Source organism: Peromyscus maniculatus, chromosome 2 (assembly GCF_049852395.1).
Source record: "Peromyscus maniculatus bairdii isolate BWxNUB_F1_BW_parent chromosome 2, HU_Pman_BW_mat_3.1, whole genome shotgun sequence".
NCBI classification, from domain to species: Eukaryota; Metazoa; Chordata; class Mammalia; order Rodentia; family Cricetidae; genus Peromyscus; species Peromyscus maniculatus.
This window is the reverse complement of record NC_134853.1, coordinates 85,372,537-85,386,296: the sequence shown is the minus strand read 5'-3', so window position 1 is coordinate 85,386,296 and position 13,760 is coordinate 85,372,537. Positions and strand designations below refer to the sequence as shown.

The 13,760-nt window shown below is 53.4% G+C and overlaps 1 protein-coding gene across 6 annotated transcripts in view; it reads right to left on the bottom strand.

Moving 5' to 3' along the window:
- Positions 1-13,760, bottom strand: part of Col27a1 (collagen type XXVII alpha 1 chain) — a 121,892-nt gene that overhangs the window by 43,660 nt on the left and 64,472 nt on the right. For all 6 annotated transcript variants that reach the window (XR_006069449.2, XM_042271274.2, XM_042271273.2 and 3 more), the window contains exons 17-24: positions 12,548-12,601; positions 11,341-11,394; positions 10,620-10,673; positions 7,421-7,474; positions 7,236-7,289; positions 6,261-6,305; positions 4,983-5,036; positions 2,750-2,794 (exon numbers count right to left, since the gene is read on the bottom strand). Coding sequence is in view for 5 of the 6 variants with exons in the window: in XM_042271274.2 (XP_042127208.1) it covers positions 2,750-2,794; positions 4,983-5,036; positions 6,261-6,305; positions 7,236-7,289; positions 7,421-7,474; positions 10,620-10,673; positions 11,341-11,394; positions 12,548-12,601 (414 nt within the window). In the remaining variant the exon portion in view is untranslated. The remainder of the gene's footprint in view (positions 1-2,749; positions 2,795-4,982; positions 5,037-6,260; positions 6,306-7,235; positions 7,290-7,420; positions 7,475-10,619; positions 10,674-11,340; positions 11,395-12,547; positions 12,602-13,760) is intronic.

Below are 13,760 nucleotides of genomic sequence, written 5' to 3'. Positions count from 1 at the left end.
TTCAAGACCCGGATGCTTTTCAAGGGGCACAGGGTTAAGAGATCACCTGAACTTCCTACCAAGGAGCAAAGCTGCCCGACATTTAAACGGTGTCAGGGAAGGGAATAAGCATGGCTCTATGGAAAGGGACCTGCCTGATGGGTCTGGAGAAAGGAATTTCGTGGCCACTTTAAATTTATTATTTGTCAGGACCTAGAAGACATAAATCTTCAATCAGAACTCCAACGGGATCTGAGTGGATAAGAGCCATACAGCAAGCGCCTGCTCACATGCCCTCCAGGGCCCCATGGTATGCTCTCCTTGTGCAGAGGGGTTTGGACTGGCAGTATGTCAACTGAAGAGAAGTAGTCTCAGAGGCCTGGGGCTTCCACCTGACAAGGGGAGCAGAGAAGCAGCTTTGAAAGTCAGGAGCACATCCTGCTCCTCTCTAGCTGGAAAGACATGGTGGCATCTCCCCTCCTTCTCACAGCGTTCTGCTGGCCATGGAGGCTGCTTGCTTCTGAGAATCAGACGCCATGTGCCCTCAGCTGGACCATCACTCTGGGTAGGTGCTGATATGCTCATTGTCCCTGGAGACTCACACCTTGTCCCCAGAACCTAGGACAGGACCTGGCAAGCAGCCTGTGCTCATTTGGTAGATAAATGCAAGGGTTCTGGGGATCAAAGGATTTTCCACTCTGTCTAGGTAGCACTTGGGATCCCAGAGTCTCTTAAGAGTCCATGTCAGTTCTGAGTTACGCTACTGCCTATGAGATCTTGGACAAGCCACTTAGTTTCTTAGGGCCTCAGTTTTCTCATTTGCAAAATGGGAGTCCTAACAGCTCCTGGCTCGGGGCTGTTGGGGGGACTGCGGATGCTTGTGTCTAGCACTTGGCAAAGAGCCTGCTACCTCATGGGTGAGCAATAAATGAAGCTGTTACTGTGATTACAAGCAGGGCCTGTGGTGTGAGCTTGGGGGATCTCTCCTGGGGAGCCTGTGGTTCTGCCAGGAACAGGAAATGCCCACCCGTCTGCCGTGGCCACATGGAGAGGGGCTGGTGTTGTTGCATGCCCACGGCCAATGCAGGAGCCAGTGCTGAGTCTCAGCCCAGATGCCTTTCCCTCCTGCTGCAGTTTGCAGCTGACAAGGCACCCACAGCTGGGGGGCTCCGCTGTCCCAGTGAGCCAGGACCATCCCGGGCAGGCTGTCTACCCCCTCTTGGCCCCAGCTCGGCCACGACCCCTTTTGAACACATTGTTGATCTCATTTTTTCCTCCCCCAAGTTTGTGACCCAAACTGTCAATGTGGGCCAGAACGCATGGTTTCTTAACCCAGGATCCGGAGGTCTCTATAAGCCTCTAAGCAGGGAATGCAAAGGGTCCAGGAACTTGAACAGGAAAATTCACAACTTTTATATAAATCACCCTCTCATCAACATGTTGTGTTTTTCTTTAAATACTAGTGCATGCAACCAGCCCAGTAGCATCTAACACATCTGACTATCCATCTGGTTACATGTCATTACAATCTATCCTACACAGATCTCAAAACATCATTACACTTGAACATGGAGGTCACTATTAGGTATCATTGTTGGGTGTATTAATTGAGAAGCAGACACACGTATGCCACATCTGAACACACTTTTTGTATGTATCTTGGTGTAACTGGTTGCCTTTGAATCTTTCCCTTTAGACTTTGTGCACTTAGATCTACTCAAAGAAGGGGGTTCATGGGCTTTGTTAGTTCAGCAAAGGTATCTAAGGCACAGAAAATGATCAGGGCCCTGGAGACAATGATTGCCAAGGATCCCGGTGTCCTAATGGTCTAGGGTTCTAAGTATCTATTTCCCCAGGGCTGACCATCAGCATAACTATGAACTTGAACTTGTGATTTTTTTTCCAGTCAGTAAATACGTCGAGGCAGCGGCAGCCTTCCCAAGCTCCCGGCTTCCCACAGAATGTGCTCGAATGACACTGGAAAGATTTCAAACATGTTGACCTCCCTCCCCCACACTTTAATTCCTATCTTTCTCTCAACAGATGTCACAGGCCTTGTGAGGAAGCCTGCCGCACGTGAGTCTCATGCCATGGAGGGCACTCCTGGGCACAACTGAATCCTTCTGAGCCTCCGGTACTCTCTCCTCCACGTGTGAGGAAGCCCTTCCCCAGGCTCCTGGAGGATTCTCCTTTATAGGAGTGGAAAATATCTCCCCAACTCTACCTCTGTGCCCTGAAGCCAAGCCTGAAGAAGGCACTGAGGCCTGGAGGGAGGCCCCAAGGTGGCCATCCTCACAGCACCCAGAAATGCTTCTCTAACCGCCAGAAGAGGGTGATGAGCCTCAAACTTGCTTTCACTGACTAGTGGCAACCCTCCTTCTTCAGACCTTGTTCCTGCTTCCCAGCTATCCAGAGCCACGGGTTTGAGTTTCATCTTCTTTACAACTTGGGGAAGCCTGGACCTCGAACCTCTAGAAAGTGGATCTATTTCTCTAGCTAAGTGAACACAGTCAGTTGGGGGGATTCTCTGGTTTAACCCCAGTTCTAGGAGGTGAGATCACATTAACCCCTTGAGCAAATACACCAACCAAACATTGCATTCAAGAGTCAGGCCTTAGGAAAGGACCGTGTTGTTCAGGGACCTCCCTTCTTTGAAAGTGTGTGACAGGCCTGGCCCTGGGACGTTACCAGCCTGAGGACTGAGTGACAGCCTAGCAATGGCCCTGGCACAGATGAGTGCTCCACCGTGTAGACACCATCACTGACATACCTGTTCACCCACAGGCCCTGGCCGTCCAGGATCCCCTGGTTCTCCCTGGAAAAGGAACATAGAAGAGGGTAAGTCAGGACAGGAGGTGGGACACTGAAAACCCTTGAGGGAGTCCCGAGGGCCAAGTGGCCTTAAGTATCATTGGTGAAAATGAACCAGAAATCCCATCTCCAGACTTTGGCCTTGAAGAAGAATCCAAATGGCTAACAGCAACCAAAGAGTGCTCCCCAATACTACAGCCATCCACTCCCTCTGAGCAAGGTCCCCCAGCATCCTGACTCCTTTGGGACTTCAAACAACCTAACTGATTTTGCTAGGGTGGGAACTAAGGTCTGGAGGGATGGAAGGACTGTGTAAGGTCACAGAGCCAGCCAGAAGGAGGGCTAGTATTGGGACCTTGGTCCGCCTGACTATGGCCCATTTCCATGCAGGCCGCCCACTGCAGGGAGAGCTGGGAATTGCAGGTAAAGATCATTAAGAAGCTGAACCTCCACCCTCCCAAGCTTTGCCACCAGCACAAACAGTCTTGTCTCCTCTCTGCTGGGCTCAGCCTCCCAGCTTTTAGCACTTGGTGGCCTGGCATGGCTTTGCCTGGCAGGTGTGATCGCTGCTGGACAGATCTTACTCCGTAGGTGGCCACAGCAGCCACGATCTCTCTCTCTCTCTCTCTGTAGTACATGAGTGGATCAGTGATCAACAGATACCCTGGGATGAATCTGCCCAGATGTGTCACCTTCCACCATAGAAACCTAACTAGTGGCAAGTCCTCGGAGGGCAGGACACATGATCACAGGGACAGGAGCTTGGATGGAAAATATGGCTCCTATGTCCTGGTCATAGTCTCGTCCTCCCCTCGGTTCCTCCCCAGATGTCATTCTTACAAATGCTGGCAGGGCCAGGCCAGGCCCATGGCCATTCATTCCTTTGGAGGGAGGTTATCACCAGGGCTCAAGGGATCCTCGGACTGTTTCCTACCCTCCTCTTTCCAACCCATTCATAGACTTAGCCCAACATTGTCAGAGCCTTCCCTGGAAATGATGATCAGTCTTCATTATCAGCCTGGGTGGATGTGAAATGGGAATAAAAACACACGAGTGTGTTTATGGTGGCATTTCTAGGGAGGTTTAACTGACACATGAAGATTCACTCTGAATGTGGGAAGCACCATCCCAGGGGCTGGGGATCCAAGTGAATAAAAGGGAGACAGCCACCATCCCCTGCTTTCTGTTTCCTGCTCTGGCCAGATGTGAAGAGGCCCAGCTACATTGTCTGGCCACCACCAACTCCACCACACCTTTTCTGCCATGGTGGCCTGTACCTTCTTAAACTGACAGCCGTCATAAACCCTTCTTCCTTGTGCTTTATGTCAACTTGACCCAGGCTAGAGTCCTCTGAAAGGGGGGGGGCATCGATTGAGAAAACGCCTCCACAAGATCAGGCTGCAGGAAGGCCTCTAGGGCATTTTCTCAATTAGTGATTGATATAGAAGGGCCCATTCCATTGTGCGTGGGGCCATCCCTGGGCTGGTGGCCCTAGATTCTTAAAGAAAGCAGGCTGAGCAAGGCACAAAGAGCAAGCCAGTAAGCAGCATTCCTCCACGGCCTCTGCATCAGCTCCTGCCTCCAGGTTCCTGCCCAGTTTGAGTTTTCCTGTCCTGACTTCCTTCAGTGATGAACAGTAACTTTTGGTGATGGTGTTTCATCACAGCAATAGTGAGCCTAATGAAGACATTCCCTTAACTAGTTTTCTGCTGGATATCTTGTCCCTGAGATAAGAAAAGTAGCCCACTTCCTTACAGGGTCAGTTCTTGTTTTGATCATTAAAAAAAAAGGCCCATTAACAAACACAATACATATTTATTGTGCACCAAGAGCTACATGGAGGCCCAGAGAGGACAACAGACATCTCCTTCTATTCCAGCTAAGCACTGCCAGTCTCCTGCCTCCGCTCAGTAGAGGAAGAAGGCAGGTACCACCCCTGCTCATCTCCCGTTTCCAGCCTGCCCCAGGGTGTCTGGACTGTATCCCATGACTTGAACAATCCCCCTCTGATGGACACTTCGCCTAGGTCTACTTCCTTGTCTCTCTTGTGTTACCGATACTCTGGGATGAAGACGGACCTTTTCCTCCCCTTTCACTAGCCATGAGATTCAGGGCTTGTCCCGGGCCGACCGTCTATGTCAGACCCATGCCCTCCTCCTCCACCCCCATCCCAGGCACGCCCATTTCCTCACCTTCGAGCCATCCAGGCCAGGCCTCCCAGGAAATCCCTTCCTTCCAGGCTGACCCTGCAACAGAGAGGCACATGAAAGGGGCTGCCAGTGACAGTGAGATGAGGGACCCTGGAGAACTCTAGAAGTCCAGCACAGGGAGGTACTATGCTCTGGAAGAGACAGTGATGTAGAGATCCAATGTCACCGGGCATCCAGACAAAGAAATTCAAAGATGGTCTCCAGCTAAGCGGCCTCAGCATTGCTTCCTCAATCCCTGGGCTGAGCTGTCGTAAATAGGGACAATGACCCCTGCTTTTTATGGGAGAGGACAAGGAGAGGTTGGGCGGAGCGCTTGGGCACAGGGTCATGCGGACTTCCAGTTTGCAGTCTTCCAAACACGGTCAGAGAACTCTGAGGTCCCAGCATCCCTTTGGGAGGGTCAGGTGGGAAAGCGCTTCACAGCAGCCATGAGATGTCACCCGCCTTCATCGCTTTTCTCTCTCAGGGATGTGGTGGAGTTTTCGGAGACTGTGTGACACATGGTGTCACCAAAGACTGACGCAGATACAGAAGTGAGACCCCAGCTGACTTCACCAGAGTGACCGACATCCAAGAGGTTTGCAACAATGGGAAAGCAATGCCATACTTGTCCATGCTTTGCTTCAGAAAATATAGTGATTTGGGACCAAAAAAAGATTTCTGCTTATGAGAACAGGCTTATCACTAATTTCCACTGACTTAATGAACACATGTGGAGTGTGCTGGTTTTAATTATTCACATATTCACAATACGAGATGACCCACACTAGCAAACAATCCTGGGTGTCTCATCCTTTCTGAGTGTAAAGAGACACTGGCATCAGAAGGCTCGTGGACTGCTGCTCCACACCGTGACTGAGGTACAGGTGGGCAGGTGTTCTGCAAGGCAGCTGGAAGCCAGGGAGAGAATGTGCACTAGGCTCTGGGCAGCTAGCCCACATCCTAGCTATGGGACCCAGGGCTGGGCCTTCCAGTCTCGAAGCCTCTGTTGTTCCTCCATGATAGAACTGAGCAAGGTGAGTGGCTCCTGGGAAAATCCACGAGGAAACAGCCACATGGAATCCAACACGGTCAAGCAGGTAGTTAAGGCCACCGACACTCGCCTTCAGTCTCTCTTCCTTAGCCCACTTCTTGTGTCCTCTGGCTGGCCGGAGGCCTCCCTGCTGGCTGCTCTCCAGACCACTAGCCAGATGTTGTCCTTCCTGTCCCCACTGGCTCAGCTCCAAGAAGCCCTACTTCCTCCTGGCCAGCAACACTCACCTCCAAGCCTGGGACTCCTGGTGGCCCCGTGGGTCCTTCATCTCCCTGGAGTAGGAGGGCCCAAGGAAAGAAGAAAGACAAAGGAGAAAATTAAATGGGATTCCTGGAGAACGTGTGCTATAAGGAGGGAAATGTGCAATGGTCCCGCTCTTCTCTCCCTTCCATGTCTGTTCCTGACTATGATTCTTCAGCCCTCCGCAGGTCTCAACAGCCTCCAGGTTGACCCTTCTGGCAGCCCGGGCCTGACCACAGGCCCCTCAGAACAACCCTGGAGCAAGTATCTCCAGCTTCCAGGAAAGCAACCCCATGCAGTGGCTCCGAGAGCCAGCACTGGAACGCTGCCAGACCCACACCCAGCTCAGAGAAAGGAACGTGTCAGCAGAGGCCTGCTCCTGGTTGCTCATTCTCCCAGGGCTGTGCACCATGATGCCAAGCAAGGCACACGTGCAAGCAAAAGCCAGGCTGCCTGTGGAAGGCCCGGTAGGCCTGAGGCCAGCTCCTCCCCGACCAGGTACAGGGGAACTCTGCTGACATCCCCGTTAGGTAAGGCGTGGCATTCCCATGAGGCCCTCGTGTCTCCCAGGTGCATATCTGAGAAATAACCCAGGATCTGAGCAGGGACTCTGGGCTGAGGCACACCTGAGTTCTAGTCAAGGCCCTACCTCCTATTAACATGGGGCCTGGCAATCATTTCCCTCCCTGGGTCTCCAAGGACCTGCTTCAAAAAAGGGACCGACACTTCCTATCCTCCCATATCAACATGATAAACGGTGATAGGTGTGGGAGGAAGTTGCTTGTCCCACTAGGCTAGAGAAGAGTCATAGGCAGGGTTGTAATGGAACAGATGCTCTGGTGATGAGTCTGACATGGCCCTGGCCCCAGTCAAAGCTTTGGTACCTTGGACAGAGCCAGCTGGGTGCTGGGACAGGGTAGAAAAGACCAAGAGGGACAGGGGAGGGGACAAGAGCATCTCACCTCAGCTCCCGGCTGCCCAGGGGGTCCAGGCAGGCCTCGGGCTCCAGGCTTACCCTGGGGAAAGAGCACAGAAAGGGTCTCAGAGGCAGGACCTCCACCTTAAGTTGGCCGGACTCTCCAGCAGGGCAGCCAACGTGCGTGCTGGGATTTCTTCAGCCAAGGACCTTAGGTGGGAATGGACTCACCTTCAGGCCTTCAGGACCATTGTCCCCTGGGGGGCCAATGTCTCCTGGGAAACCCTGTGGGAAAGCAGAGAGCCAGGTCACCTGGGCTGCTTGGCAGGTGCTCGGAACATGTCGCCCCCCCCCCCCCCGAGTGCCATGGGTGTCCACCCCTACCACTACTGCCATGTGACCTGAGGTAGGTCCGCTACTTGATCCCCCCTCTTCAGTCCCCAAGACTGACTTTGCAGAGTGGCTGAGAAAATACAGAAGGAATGGAATGTAGTGACCCATGCCTTTAATCTTAGCACTGGGAGCGGGAGGCAGAGACAGGAAGATAAAGGGTTCAAGGTCATCCTCAGTTACACATCAGGTTCAAAGACAGCCTGCACTGCATGAGACTTGCGGAGAGAGAGGTGAGCGAACAGAGATACGGGAGATCATTCGGGAACACACGAAGGCTGTCGCACATGGTCATCTGACTCAGAATGGCGTCTCAGGCTCCGAGAACACTGAACCCTGAGTCAGCCGCCCTGTCTGAGATGCCTGACCCACGAGCCACATCCATCCCGTGGGCCATGACTCGCCACATTGGTTGTACAGAGTCAGCTGCTGATGCCCTTAATCACGGCCCCTCCTATCGGAAGCTAGCATTCCTGAGATCCCCTGCCCAGAGTGCCGGACTCGGGGACACGCTCCTATCCTGGCCTGCAGCTCTGAGGGGCCTATCCCGATGGGTGACCATGCTCCAGACAGGTCAAGTCTGGAGCAGGGCGGCCTCCTTCTCCTCTACACCCTGGTGCCTCTGCTGGGGACCCCTCTCGCCACCCCAGAGGCTTGTTTCTGCTACAGGGGCAAAGAGTCCTTGGGCCTAGCTGGGTCTAGTGGGCCGGTATGGGAACACCCCTCTCTGTGTTTCATGTGGACACCTCCGTTCATCCAGCCTAGAAACCTGTTAGCGTAGGGCAGCCCTACTCCTCCATTCCTGGCAGCGATAACTCAAGGCCCTTCATTTTTTTCCCATGACTCTCTGTGACTAAAACACCCCGCCCACTTCGTTCTTCTGTTGCTATTTTTCTTTTCTTCCCTCTAACCTCACACTACTCATTTCTGTTAAATCCTTTTGTCTTTTTTTTTCCCCAAGTGGTCCTGAATATTTTTTCTTTTTTTTTTTTAAATTTTCATTTAATGTGCATTGGTGTTTTGCCACAGGAACAAGAGCTAAAGACAGTTGTGAGCTGCCATGTGGGTGCTGGGAATTGAACCCAGATCCTCTGCAAGAGCAGTCAGTGCTCTTAACCACTGAGCCATCACTCCAGCCCCCGCATATTTTCTTCTTTAGAAGTCTCACTACGTCATCCAGGCTAGCTTGGAACTTGCTAAGCAGACCAGTCTCTGTCTTGAGCTCCCAGAGATCCCCCTGCCTCTGCCTCCCGAGTGCTGGAATTAAAGGTGTATGGCACCACACTAAACACACAGTCCTAAATTTGGAGCTAGCACATTGAAGTTCCATCAAAATGGGACCCAAATCCTGTCCTGTTACTCCTTCACTGTGTGATGGGCAAGTTACTCAGCCTCTCCGGGCTTTGGCCTAGAGAGTAGTTTTAGATAAAAAGCCTCACAGGGCAGTGCTAAGATTGAAATGAGCGATGGAAGCCGAGGGCTTAGATTGGCACCCAACAGGGAGCACACACACAATCTTGTATCCACAAGAGCGTGTGCTGGGAAACCACCCTCGCCTGGGGTTGCCCATCTCCTGTGGGAACACAGCTGCCAGGCTGTGACTCAGTTCTGGTGTGGAATGAGGGAGGCAATGCAGTCAGGAGACTGTGTGCGGGGGCTCCCCCCCAGCTCCCGAGGGCCAGGTGCTAGCCAGCAAAGACACAGGCACACTCACGGCTTCTGCCTTCCACCAGCCAGAGCCGCCCCTGGCTACGGAGTCAGCCAACCAAAGCAGCACAAAGATAGGCCGGACAGACCCCAGAGGAACCCTGGGAGCCAGAGTCCAGCTGAACTGCTGCTGAGCAGTGACCCTGAGGCTCCAAGCCTTGTTTATCCACCCATAAACAGAGACAGCTCTCCTGTTCCCCACCTACCACCCCCGCCACGGGATGGTGAGTTCTCCTCCCTAGCTGCTACCCAGCTCCTGGCCCAAGAAGAGCCTCATCCATCCATGAGTTCACGTTCAGGAGTAAGCTTTCCTCCCTTACTGGCCAGGCTGCTGGGAAATCCAGACTCAGGAGTCTTTTTCCACGTTGAGCAACGGATGGAGGAGAGGCCAAGTTCATTTGTCTAAAGATAGGGTTGTGTCCTGGCCAAAGTCAACAGAGCGAAGAGTCAGACTGTGGCTTTTAGGAAGCATGCCCTCATCCACTGGGGAAGGCTATGAGTGATCTCTGGAAAGCTTGGGCGCAGGCTCTTCCCTTGGCTGCAGGAATCTCATGGAGGAGCAAGGCCCTGGGTTCAAGGAGCTCCGGTGGCTGGAGACTGGGTGGTAACAAGCCTGAGATGCCCAGAAACCCTGGTTAAGGTAGCTACTGTTGGAGGGGACCAGGTCGGTGGGGCTAGAGTGAGTGCCCACTTGGTATCGACGGCCGAGCCTCGAGATGTTCATCATCCCATGTATCAGGAGCTGCCAGGTGTTCTCCACGTTCCCGGCGCTTCACTGGCTATACCATACCATCCTGCCTTGTGTCACATTCTTCCACCATCCCACAATCAGTGGCTCCCTTCCCTCCCGACCACCAGGGAAAGAACGGTTCAGAGGAGCCCCTGTGAGTAAACCCACCGCTCCAAAGGACATGGACAGCACCCCGGGAAGGCTTCAGAGATGGCTCTGTGGAAACCACAAGGGTCAGGTTGGCCACCACTAGGGAAGGACTCTAAGGTTAGCTCAGGGAGCCCCTGGGTGAGACAGGACGAGCTGAGGAGGGAAAGAGAACACAGAGGGTACTGACCCGTGAATTTCTCTCTTTTCCTTTCGGTTTTTGAGATAGAGTCTGGCTGCATAGCTTAGGCTCACCTTCAGCTCCCACTGGAGTGCTGGGATTCTAGCAGGCACCACTGAGCCCATTTCTAGCCTTGGCCTTGTTTCTCATTTTAGGGATGATCCCTAACAACTCCTTCACCATCCCTGGGCGCAACATTAAGTTCTACTCAGATGTAGGGGACAAGAGAGGGAGAGAGAGACAGACAGACAGACAGACAGACAGACATCACGTACCTCAGGACCAGGAGGTCCAGGAAACCCAAGTGAGCCTTTGTCTCCAGCTTTGCCCTGTGGGAGATGTAGGATCACTACACAGACGGGGTTAGCATGGGCCCTACCTTTCACCCACACCCTATCCTCAGCTGAGGGCAGTTGGAAAGTTCTGGAACTACACGAGTGAAATCTGCCTAGCTGGCTACAAAGGAGCAGCACCTGCAATGTCTTCTGCAGTGTGTTCCAGCCAGGAGACCCAGGCAGGCCACTTCCGCCTTCAGAATCTAAACTTCCACGTCTAGAAACGGAAGCAGCCATCACTGTCCCGTCGTCCGTCCCCCGTCCCCCCCCCCCCCCCGCTCCTTGGGTGTGGGCAGCAGGCATGTAAGGAAAGTGACAAAGCGTGTGTGTGACACACGCTACCATTCAGTGTCATGAGATGGGTGACATCAGTAGTGTGCATGGGCATGCAGAGTCTGGCTCCAATTAGAGTCCATTGGTGTGCAGGGTCTGGGGCCTGTCTGGTACCCAGCATGACTCCTGCCCCTCAGCTTCAGAAACTCTATCCAGGAAACTGGCCAATGGCCATATGTGCCTCACTCTGCCCAGCCCCAGGACTGCTGGAAGAAGGGAAGTCTTGGATGTGGTATAACCCCAGCTATGGTCCATAAGCAAGTGGAGGGTACTGGCCTCAGTATCCCAAAGCTACAACCAGGAGGAGGGATGAGGAAGAGGAACTTACCAGAGGCCCTGGCTTCCCGCGGGCACCTGGGAACCCTGGCAAGCCCTGACTCCCCTGGTGAAAGAGAAAGCAGACTGAGTTATCAGAGCATAGCCATGCCAGGAGCAACCACAGTACTCTTCTGCCAGCATCTTCAGGAAGGAGGAGGGCCTCCCTTCCCCACTGCAGGCTTGGGCTGAGCTCACACTTGCTGCACCCTAAGACCTGGGTACCAGGGTTGGGAGCGGCCCTGACCTACTGTTCAGGACCCGGGGAATCTTCATCCATACTAGCCCTACAGTGCCCTTCAGGCCGCTTGAGATCAGAGTCCAAGAGGAGAGCAGCCAGGCCTGTATATTATAACCTAGACATGGACCCTGGGTCAGGGCAGGCCGGCTAGAAGGAAGGGAAGGGGGAACGGGTCCACATTTGAGCCTGGTGGGCTGGCCAGGAAGGCCAGATGTGGCCACATGGTCAACCCCAGGCAGAGGAGCCCTTCCCAGCAGGCCACAGGCGGCCTCTGGAGATCAAGGCCACCACGGCTCATCCGCTGTTCCTTGTCGGCACAGCTAGTCCCTCCTCCCTTCTCCCCTCCTTCTGGCCAACTCGTCCTGAATTTCCAGTGGAGTGTAGGACCAGAGCAGAGCTGTCAGGGTCGTCAAGAGCCCTGTGCCTCCGGGAATTCAGTCTGCAGGAGGTTTAGCACACATCCCCAAACCAAGGAGAAGAGTATTGTGAGTGGGAGACAGACATGTGCCCAGGACATTAAAAGGCCACTTTCTGAGAAAGGGGGGGGGGCATCTGAGCAGGGTGGTGCAGAGGCCAGGGGTGGGTTCTGAAAGGGAAGGGGTGTGTTCAAACAGCATGAGGCTCCCAGCACAGTTTAGTGGTTCCGCAACACAGCCAAAGGGAGGGGGAAATGTCAGAGGGTCCCAGAGACTGGGGTCCTGTGCCACTGTGGGGAGCACCAGAACTTGTCCCTAAGGACAGCTGGGAACCATTGACAGTGTGAACAGAACAAAGACACATGTGCCCTCCAAAGGACAACTTGGAGGTCGTTAGAAGGACAGACTGGGAGAGGTAACAGTGTCTGGGAAAGAAGTTCAGAGGCCACTGTGAGGTCCAGGGGAAGTGACGAGTGGGTGGATGGGAACGGCCTCCTGACAAGTGGGTCCCGGACCAGCAGGAGGAGGATGAAGGTGGGGCCAGAGGCACCTGATCAAATTACCTTGTCTCCTTGGAAGCCGGGATCTCCCGACACACCTGGGACCCCTTGTTCACCCTGAGTACACACCAGCAAAGAGATTATAAGGGGGGAGGCATGCAACCCAGAAACTTTCCCCGCACAGCAGACCCTGTGGACCCTTGTGGAGGCTGTTCTTGTGGCCAGCAGCAGCCTTGGCTCTAAATCGGTCAAGGTCCCATCCCCTAGGGGGGCCAGAAGAGCCCCCGGGTGAGGGGAGGCCTCCCACTCCTCAGCTTCTCAGAGCACCGCCAAGGCCTCCTGGCCCTTTTGTAGAGAACACTGGTTTTCTTGCAGGAAAGTATCTTCACCCTGCAGGCTCTTCAGCAGCAGGTGATGTCTGCATGCAAGGGCGACAGTGCAGGGACCACAGCCTAGCCACTATGCCTGCTGGGAGCTGCCATGTCTTCCTGTCCCGCTTCCATACCAGCAGCTGGCTTCAAATTAACCGCTTTTAATCAGCTTTCATGGGAGTCACCAGATAGCTGGCTTGTTCAGACTGGGTACAACAGGAATCAAATGGGACGTGACTGAACCCTGGGTGGGTCTCTTCAGAAGGCTGGGTGACAGGATTCCTCTGCTCCCTCTTGGACCAGTTCTGGTAAATGAGCTGTCCTCAGGCCAGCTGGAAAGGTGCCTCTCTCTAGGACTAGAACCATCTCGAAGCCCTTAGCTGACTAGCCAGTCAACTTAGGCTACACTACAGCAGCCTACTCTACACTACAGCAACCTACTCTACACCATACTACAGTAACCTACTCCATACTATAGTAACCTACTCTACACTACAGTAACCTTCTCCACACTACAGTAACCTACTCTACACTACAGTAACCTGCTCCACACTACAGTAACCTACTCCACACTACAGTAACCTACTCTACACTACAGTAACCTACTCCACACTACAGTAACCTACTCTACACTACAGTAACAACCTACTCTACACTACAGTAACCTACTCCACACTACAGTAACCTACTCTACACTACAGTAACCTACTCTACACTACAGTAACCTACACTACAGTAACCTACTCTACACTACAGTAACCTGCTCCACACTACAGTAACCTACCCTACAGTAACCTACTCCACACTACAGTAACCTACTCTACACTACAGTAACCAACTCCACACTACAGTAACCTACACTACAGCAACCTGCTCCACACTACAGTAACCTACTCTACCCTACA